This window comes from Arachis hypogaea, chromosome 11 (genome assembly GCF_003086295.3).
Source record: "Arachis hypogaea cultivar Tifrunner chromosome 11, arahy.Tifrunner.gnm2.J5K5, whole genome shotgun sequence".
NCBI classification, from domain to species: Eukaryota; Viridiplantae; Streptophyta; class Magnoliopsida; order Fabales; family Fabaceae; genus Arachis; species Arachis hypogaea.
This window is the reverse complement of record NC_092046.1, coordinates 74,577,051-74,586,643: the sequence shown is the minus strand read 5'-3', so window position 1 is coordinate 74,586,643 and position 9,593 is coordinate 74,577,051. Positions and strand designations below refer to the sequence as shown.

Sequence of the window (9,593 nt, the reverse complement as noted above, 5' to 3'; positions counted from 1 at the left end):
AAAGTTCTTGGAAAAATGATGACAAATTTGCAATCACATTGGACACTGGATTTGGAAGTGCATTCTTCACCAGAATCGGAAGTAAATGTTTCATCAGAATATGGCAGTCATGACTTTTCAACCCAGACAACTTATGCTGTCGCAAATCAACATAACGAGTACATTGCTAGAGTAACCATCTGGAAAGATCACATTTTGTAGAGTCTTCAGATATACATCCCTTTGTGAATTTGACATCGCAAATATTACAGAAGAATATTTACCACCTTCGCTCGGCCATAATACAGGCCTTATGCCAATGCATTGTAAATCTTTGTGAGCTTTAAGATTATTTTTTGATTTGTTGCTATCGTTTAAGATAGTGAATACCACATTGTCACAAGCATTTTTCTCTACATACATCACATCAATGTTATAACTCAACATCTGATCCTTCCAGTATGGGGGGTCAAAGAAAACACTCTTCTTTTTCCAATGTGAGTCATCTTCATCGGTATCCTGACCATTGCGTCTTTTTTTGGATGTCATAGTTGAAATCTTTCCAAATGAAACGTGCACATTAGACTGTTGCCTCAATACATCTGTTTCGGATAACTTCTTCGGTGGATCTCTACCTTCGACTTGCTCGTCAAATCTATTCTAGTCTAGTCTGTATTTGTGTCCCTGATTCAAAAAGCGGCGATGGCCCCATTTTTGACTGTCTTTCAGCCAATGAGGCTTAGTGTCCAATTTACACGTAGTATAAGCTAACCCACTGTGCATATTCCAACCAGATAGGTTTCTCAATCCTGGAAAGTCGATGATCATCCACATTAGTGCCGCACACATCTTGAAAGTGCTTCCCTCTTTGGGATCATACGTTTCAATGCCATCCCATAATTGCTTCAATTCATCTACCAAAGGCTGCAAGTAAACATCTATGTCGTTACTTGGCATTTTCAGCCTAGGAATAAGCATGGATAGAATGAAAGATGTCTGTTTCATGCAAAGCCAGTGCAGAAGATTATACAGAATAAGAATTACTGGCCAGATAGAATACTTTGTGCTCATATTCCCAAAAGGATTAAATCCATCGCTCGCCAAGGCTAGGCGAACATTGCACGGATCCTTCGAAAAGTTAGTATACTTTGCATCAAACTTTTTCCATGCTTCAGCGTCCCTTGGATGCCTAAGCAAACCATCATTATTTCACGTCTCTTTATTGCATAACATGTCAGTTGATGTCTTGTTGCGTATGAATAATCGTTGTAGTCGTGGTATGAGAGGAAGGTAACGAAGAGTCTTGGCTGCTATAGGTTTCTCATTTCTCTTCACAAGTACGTTGAGCCTAACAATAGAGCACATTTTAGTCTTCTGCTTCCATCTTAAAGACCCACATTGCCTGCACCTAGTCAAGTTTTCATCATCACCTTGATACAGCATACAATCATTTGGACTAGCATTTACCTTGGTGTATTCAATACCCAACTTTCTTATTGTCTTCCTGGCTTCATATAATGTCTTTGGAAATTTTGCTTGTTCGAATACGTCCCGTAGTAAGTCAAGAATCATGGTAATTTCCTTGTCACTCACACCGCACATACACTTAATATGATAAAGCTTCACTAAGAATGATAATTTGGAGTACTTTGAGCATCCGGGATATAATTCCTTCTCTCCATCTGACAGTAGATCGTTAAAATCCCGCGCCGCGCAACTTGGACCTTCATATAAGTATGGCAACACGCCTTCATCATCTTTGGCATGTTCGATTGTTGTTGTGTCTTCACTCCCATGTTGAAGCGTGAAATTGAATGCCTCGTTGACCATTTGGTGCATTTGATTCACTTGGGATATCAGATTTTTATCTACTCGTCCCAATCCAGATCTCTCTTCAACCGGCTTCTCACCATGACGCAGCCAAATAGTATATTCAGGGGAAAATGGTCGTAACAACAGATAGTCGTATGCATCCTCGCTTGTTTGCATAAGTTGAAACCCACATTTAGAACATGGACACTTTATCATGCCATTGGATGATGCATTTGCAAATGCAAAGTCTAAAAAATTATTCAATCCTTGCCTATATTTCACACTATTCCGTGACTTTGAAATTCAGCTTTTATCAATATCTAGTATAGTATCAAAATATATCGAACTAATTAATAGTGACATACGAATTATGGAAAAATAAACTTGTAAAAATTTTCATCCATCTGAATAATCCCAGTTTAGTTTATTGCTTTAATTAAGTTCAGCGAATTGCAGTCACTCTAAAATTATCATAGATTTGCACAATATTTTAAAATATCTTTCCTTCACTAACTACTCTTTTAATGCATGGAAATAAATGTGACCAATAATATTTAACAAAAATACAACAACCAATGGTTTTATGAAAATCTTTTTATGTTTTTTACGTTGTTATTATATAAAGTACTATCGATGTACGTTAAATATTTAAATGTGTAACTAATGTTTATATTAAATATTTTGTTAATTCTTTTTGTTTTATGTAAATTATTTATTACGTGTCATAAAATTTGGTCGTATGTATTTTTATTTTAGGTTAAGTATTATTGATTAATAATTAAATTAAACTCCAATATATTTTAAGTATCCCACTATTCATACACCTTGATTAAAATTTTATATCACTTTGTAGAGAAAATAATAGTACTTATTTACAGACGACATAATAAAGTTCTTAGAACAATGGACGGTTATAAAAGATTTTTTATTTTTAATTTATATGTTTCAGTTGTTTGGAAACTGCATATGTTAAATGTTTGATATAGGTATTATTTGGACTTGTACTAATTGACTTAGTTTTAACTTAATAAAATTATTAAGTATTTGTTAATTAAGGTAATTTTATTAGGACTAATTTATTAGATTTTTGTTAATATTTTTTGCTGTACTTTTTGATTTCTTCATATTTGTATTGTATTTTATTTTAATACAGTTAAACATAATTTTCATTTTAATTAATCAATTATGCGGTCCTATTAAGTTTTTTTTAGGATTTTTTTCTAAAATAAAAATAAAAAATAATTATTTTCTAAAATCCCATTTTTCAACTTTAATTTTTCAAATGCAATTTTTTTTATTTAGAGCAAGTACGCCACACCTCCGGTGAACTCTATAATTTTTATAAAGTTCATCGGACTCCCAACGAACTCCACTTCAAATTCTAAAAGAAATGGCTAACTCAAATTCTTAAGCTTCACAACAGACAATAACAATCATTATCATCATCTCCATAATACATAGGAATATACACCACTACACAGGAAGTCATATTTTTATTGGAAAAATAATATTCTTTTTATTTATAATGAAAAAAATCCTTGTTAAATATGAATTATTCCCGTATATCTGTGTATTCGGTCTTATTTGCTTTTCTTTTATTTCATCTTCCAACATAGTTTAACCCACTCTCACCCACCAGTATCCCACTATGTGCATGCTAGAATTATTTTCCATTCATTTAATTGTGGAACCCAATACGTCTTAGGAATATAGTATTGTAAGTTTCGCTGTTATTTGTGTTAATTGTTAACGCATCTAACCAGTAGAAGAATGAGTAGAGTAATTATTGAGGATTTTTTCAATTTCTTTTCTGGACGGAATTAATTATTGTTTATTTAGCATTTTATGGTAAATTTTTTTATCTAAATTTTTAATTTGTTGTTATCAAAAAATAATAAATAAATTTTTAATAAATGAAATAGACCAATAGCAATATTTTCAAAATAATAAATTTAACTTTTTTTTTACATAAATACATACATCTTTCAAAATTAATGTATTATTAGAACAATTCTATTCATGTTTCAAATTATAGTAATTAAATTCAAAACATAATATTTCTATTTTTATTTTGAAAAAAAACTATAATTTCAAATCAATAAATATTATTTTATAATTAGCCACTACCCAATTTAAAATACAAGATCTAAAATAGTATCATTTGAATTTTTTAATTATTATTTTATTATATGAAATTATATATTTTCTAATTCTATACCATTTTTAAATATAATTTAACACATAATAAATAACATAAAAAATAATTATTATTCATCTCTATCATTATATATAATGTCTATTCCAATTAATTTGTTCGGTAAAGATTTATTTATACTATATAACTTAAAAAATTATAATACCGCTTAAAGAAATGGCAATATAATAAAAATATGGCCCACAACACAATAAATACACCTACTAATAAAATAACAAAAAAAAAAAAAAATAAAACCCAAAACCCCAGCGCATCCCCCCTTCCCCCAAAATCCCTTCCTTTCGTGAATTTTTTCAAATTTGGTCTCGTCACCCACAAAACATGCCTTTTCCAGAGTTGAAAAACTAAACCTCCACAAATCCGATTGCTTCAACTGTGTCATGGCCACCGTTCGTGGTTATCGTTTGTCTGAGGCTTTGAGTTGGTCGGCATAGTCTAGTTTTGGTCTCGTCGCTTGCCGTCGTCTCGTCTGGATGCTGCCATCTCGCCGCTTCGCCCGGTCACTGCTGTATCGCCGATCGTCGTCGTATCGCCAATCGCCGTCGTCTCTGCGTTGTCATGCTCCCCGTTGAAGATTAGTGGCGTTTTTATTTCTGGGTTTTGTGTTGTTTGATGGCTATTGGTGAAATCATTTTTGAAGATAGAAAATTTACTATGCGGTTAATGTGTTTTAATTTCTATGGCTTCTTTTGAAATATTTATGAAAATCAATTTGACCATTTGTGAGTCTGTTGTTGTGAACATGTTTTTTAGTTGTATCTTTGTTTCGGTAAAAAATTCAATTTATCAAGTAGTGTTTATTATGATTTGTAATATTTATCATTGAGGTGAAACGTTTCTTTTTAAAAACAAAGGGCAAGGGTGTTCGGTCTAAATAGTATAAACACGTAACAAATAAAAAAACACTAAAGAGTTGAGCCATAGAAGTTCGAAATTCTGATAAAATGGACTTCTTAGAGCGAATGCGTTCATTAGATTTAATAACATTATTTTGTTGTATCCAGACAAATTCAATCCATTTTATGAAAAAAATGTGACCAATTAACCAACCTCCAAAACCACTTGTTAAAAACAACAATTTTTTGTAATTTCTTTTACATATTTAATATTTTATATATTCTAATTTTTTTAGAAATTTGATGATGAAAATAAAAAAATTATGTCTTTTTTTAAGAAGAAGGCTACTGCTAAAGAAAGAAAAATATATAGTGTCCAAGATGGTCTATTTTCAGTAGCGGTGAAACAATACTTTAAAATTAATTTAAATTAGATTAAAATTTAAACAATTATAAAATGGGGTATTAAATAATACATACATGAGATGCAGATAAATATTTACTTACCTGGTTGAAGATCCATATAACTGTCTATTAGTGTGAAAATTAAGGCCTTCAAAAATCTGGAAAAAAAAAAACAAATTCATCATGTGAAACCAAAACAATTTCATAAGATAAAAAAATCATTAAAGCACGAAGAAATAAACCCATTATGGAGGTGAGGTGCATAGGGAGTGCGTATACTTGTTATGTAAAAACTATTTATAAAGGCCGAAAAAAATTCTAGAGAAAACAGTTCAAAGTTGAATATAAATAAATCTTTAGAGAAAAACACAAAAAGAAGAGAACCAGATAGGTGTGTGATGCTTGCGAAATAATTTGTGCTGAAAAGGTGTAAAATGATTTTATTGCTTATCAGTAAAGTTTATTAAATTGAAGTGGCACGTTTATATACCTTTGAGAAGCACAGATTTTTATAACTGATTAGTGCAACAAATATTTAAAATTAAACCGATATTCTCTACTTTTTTTTAGCCTAACAGTTTAAGTTCATATAAATTATCCAAGCGGTTCAATATAATTTTTAAAAGAAGCAATAGTTAACCTTCTTAAATTTATCCCGTAACTTCATAAGAGATTTGAAACGACAATAAAGGAACAGGGATACAGCTATAATACAAATTTAAGGTGATCTAAAAATAAAAATAAATTCTTTGAATGGTTAACGTTAAATCCATAGGTCAAATCTTGTTGTGATCTCCTCCTAATTCTAAGCATTTTCTATTTTCTCCATATGCTCCAACATCTCTATAACTCTCAAACCCTCACCTAAGGTGAACGTCCATCTCATCAGGTGAGAGACTTCTCCCTTTCAAACCCTTACATGAGTTAAACCCTTGCTGAATTAATTTTTTTCCATGGCATGTTAAATATATTGTTATCTTTTTATATATTCTCAAGCTTCATGCATTTTGGTACACAGTACCACTAAAGAGTCAAAGATAGATAACCGTGTGTGACAACTGAAAGAGTCCAAATTTGTGTAAAAAGCATATTTAAGCGTCAAACAACCCTTTCACTATGTTGCTCAAAATAACCACTTCTTACAACTTGTTAACAACCATCAATCGGAAACTGAGACCAACCAAGTATTGGATTTGAAATTTAATCTCCAAAGTTAAGGTACTTTTTTGCTCCCCTTGTCTTTACCTTATTTTAATTTTCTTTTAAATATCATTCAGTAGTAAGTAATGTATACTATCCAAATTCCTCTAGTTTAGAGATGAACCTCTCGTGTTATTTTTATTCCTTAACTTGTATTAATTTCATTCACTACTTTTTGGGTTTAGTAATACCTGTTTAGGAAAAAAAATAATTCTCTGGAAAAACTAAAACGAGGAAAATATTTTATGATAGATAGTTATGAAAGATTCAAATCACTTGGAATTGGGAAGATCTAGCACCGATTTTTTTTAAAATACAAAATATGGGCATTTAGTATTCTTGCAACATGTAAACTTCACATTGGGCCTTAGACCGTTTATGTGTAATAGGCTTTAGTGTTATTCCTATTATAATTCTCTTATATCTGATCCCAAATAAAATAAAAATAATCATAACTCAAAAAAAGAGAAAGAAATAAATTTGACCTGGAAAGAAAAAAAGAATAGATGATGAATTTTATAAAATAGTCAACTTTTCAAAATTAATTCGTTAAAGTTCTTAATCTAAATTTAAAAAAAAAAAACCGTTTTGGTATAAATTACATACTATCATCGGTATATTTTTTTTCCTCCTATTTTTGTAAAAAGTCATAGTGAAAGTCCTTTACTTCTATTTCTCTTTTGGGCAATGAATAGATAGTAATTTTTTTTCCATACACTTCTTAGAGGACGGCGTGATAAAAGGGTAGCTGAGCGTGAAGGAGGCTATAGCACTTCCTTCTAATACAAAGATAATACTCTTATTTAACAAAGAGTTGCAACCAATTGGTTAGGTAGCTGGACTATTCAGTGGTTTTTTAGGGAGTTTGGACGCTGATTATTCAAACTTTTTCATATGTGAAGAGAGTTGGAAGCACGTGAACAAAGCTAAGAAGGAACATGCATACGACATGATTAAGGTACATCTTTTAGCTTCAACATTTTAAGCAATTTTAGTATTAAAATTTTTTTTGGGTAAGACATTTTGCATGGGTAAATTATATGGCTGGTTAAATTTTCAAATTTTGTTTTCCACATGTTTATTTCAGCATTTCTATCTTGTACGTAATTGCGACTACTTGTACTGGATTTGAGTGTTATATTTTTTCAATTTAGAGTAGCCTGTAATGGTTGTGGATATTCTTCGAATTACTAGTCTTATGCTTGTTAGTTGGTTTTGGTTAATGACAATGGAAATTAATTACAGCGGGTCTTTCACTACGAGGGGTCTTTCACTACGAGGACGATGCCGGAGGAAAAATAAAGTGCAAAATTATGCAAAGGATAGGAAAGAACTGGAAGGATACAAGACACAACTTGCATAAGTGTTACAAAGAAACAAGGACTTTTAAGGAAAATCTTAAGCATCGCCCGTCAGGAATAGAAGAAAATGAATGGAAAAGGTTCCTTGAATATCGCCAGAAGGAAGAAACAAAGGTAAGCGTTGGTATTTTTTATTATTTCCACAAAAAGAAACATGTGTATACATATTATACCCCTTACATTTTATATTCAACATCCCATTCTCATTTATATTTGTTCTGTTATTTGTTCATAGAAAAAGTGTAAATAAAACGCTTTAAATCTGAGCAATCAACTTGTCACACATATTGGGGGCTCCAAAATATTGGCAAGAAAAAAAGACGAAGTGGTAATAAGTAATTATTTGCATTGAGATTTTGATTAATCTTCCTGATATGGTGTTGTTATTTACATAATTGTCTCGATATCAATGATATAGGAGAAAGAACAAGGAAGGTCCGTTGGTAGAGGAGAGTTGTTTATCATCACTCATAAGAAAAAAAATGGTTCGTATATCCATCCTGATGCGCGTGTTGTTAGTGTAAGTAATGTTTGAACAATTTATACTTAGATTACTGTATATATCGTGCTAATTTTAAATCATGTCTTTCTAATTTCTTGTATATTTGTAAGAAGCAATTGCGGATGTTAAGAGGCAGGATGAATCCTCTAAGCACATTTCACAAAATGATTCGCTAGCACAAGTTCTTGGAAAGGAGCACCCAAGACGAGTTCGTGCCTTAGGTGCTGGACCATGTCCCATCCAAATATTTGGTAATGCTATTGGACAACCATCGGGTTCTGGTGAGCCAAATCAAGAGTATGAGAGGAGGATTGTAGAATCAACTGCTAAGATAGAAGAAGAGTAGGTGAAGAGACAGTCGATACAGAAGGTTTTGGGATATATAATCCAACAGCAAGGAGGCAATTTGCCAACTGACGTTACTGTAGCGCTGGATTATTTGGGCAGTACAGCAACCTCTTCGCGTGCAAGGCCATCTTCATCTGGCAACCATGACCCACAACAAAAATAATGACTTTCAATCAATGTCATTAGACACTATTGAATTTAAGTTGGTTTAGTGCTTTATCTTTATTTTCTTCAAATTATGAAATTTTGCTTTATATTAAATCTTGCACTTATGACAATCTCATTATATAAGTTATGTTTGCATATATATAATTTGGTTTGTTATGTTATTTAGTTGTGTTATTTGGTTGAAAGTTCTTTAAATTAATTGGTAACTAATAAATTAAAGCTGAATAAACATACTATTTTAAAAGAGTCAAAATAATAAAGAAAAGCTAGAATTTTAATGGAAATCTTGAACTTGGTGACAGTTTCTAACTGCCGCAATATAAGCATATTGTACGTTTCCTAGCATTTAGCGGCAGTTAAAAACTGCCGCAAAACGAACGCCGTTTTCAATTCCCTGCCATTTAGCGGCGGTTTGTAACCACCGCGACACCATTTTTATTACGTTGCAGTTACTCCAGTGATTAATTAAAATCGCCGCTAACCATTTACCTACGGCCTATCTTCCAACGTTTGGTTTAACTGCCACAATATGTTTGGCGGCGGTTGTAAACCGCCGCAATATGGCTCTGAAAACTACTGCAAAATGCCAGTTGTGTTGTAGTAGTTTTATGAAGAAAACCTCTAAATTCTAGGCCTTAAATTATCTTTCTACATCTTTTATTAAGAATTATTATTTTGTCCTTAATTTTTTTCAATTTTACCATCATGTCCTAGCTTTTATCATATTTATCTTTTTGTCCCTTATACTTTATACAATTACATTATCA

At 31.6% G+C, this 9,593-nt stretch overlaps 2 protein-coding genes across 2 annotated transcripts; one reads left to right on the top strand and one right to left on the bottom strand.

Moving 5' to 3' along the window:
• Positions 1–639: 639 nt before the first annotated feature.
• Positions 640–1,968, bottom strand: LOC112721480 (uncharacterized). Its single transcript, XM_025772540.1, has 3 exons — positions 1,211–1,968; positions 1,024–1,168; positions 640–975 (listed from the first exon to the last, which is right to left on the bottom strand). The coding sequence occupies exons 1-3, from the start codon at positions 1,966–1,968 to the stop codon at positions 640–642; spliced, it is 1,239 nt and encodes a 412-aa protein (XP_025628325.1).
• Positions 1,969–7,396: 5,428 nt separating this feature from the next.
• LOC112721479 (uncharacterized) lies at positions 7,397–8,656 on the top strand. Its single transcript, XM_025772539.1, has 5 exons — positions 7,397–7,405; positions 7,535–7,550; positions 7,693–7,922; positions 8,227–8,332; positions 8,421–8,656. The coding sequence occupies exons 1-5, from the start codon at positions 7,397–7,399 to the stop codon at positions 8,654–8,656; spliced, it is 597 nt and encodes a 198-aa protein (XP_025628324.1).
• Positions 8,657–9,593: the final 937 nt, after the last annotated feature.

Coding starts and splice junctions, on each gene's coding strand:
- LOC112721480 (XM_025772540.1), bottom strand. CDS start 1,968: ATGCAAACAAGCGAGGATGCATACGACTATCTGTTGTTACGACCATTT. Junction 1,169..1,210: donor AACAAGACATCAACTGACAT/GTTATGCAATAA, acceptor TGGTTTGCTTAG/GCATCCAAGGGACGCTGAAG. Junction 976..1,023: donor CAAAGTATTCTATCTGGCCA/GTAATTCTTATT, acceptor TGCATGAAACAG/ACATCTTTCATTCTATCCAT.
- LOC112721479 (XM_025772539.1), top strand. Junction 7,923..8,226: donor GCCAGAAGGAAGAAACAAAG/GTAAGCGTTGGT, acceptor TCAATGATATAG/GAGAAAGAACAAGGAAGGTC. Junction 8,333..8,420: donor TGCGCGTGTTGTTAGTGTAA/GTAATGTTTGAA, acceptor TATATTTGTAAG/AAGCAATTGCGGATGTTAAG.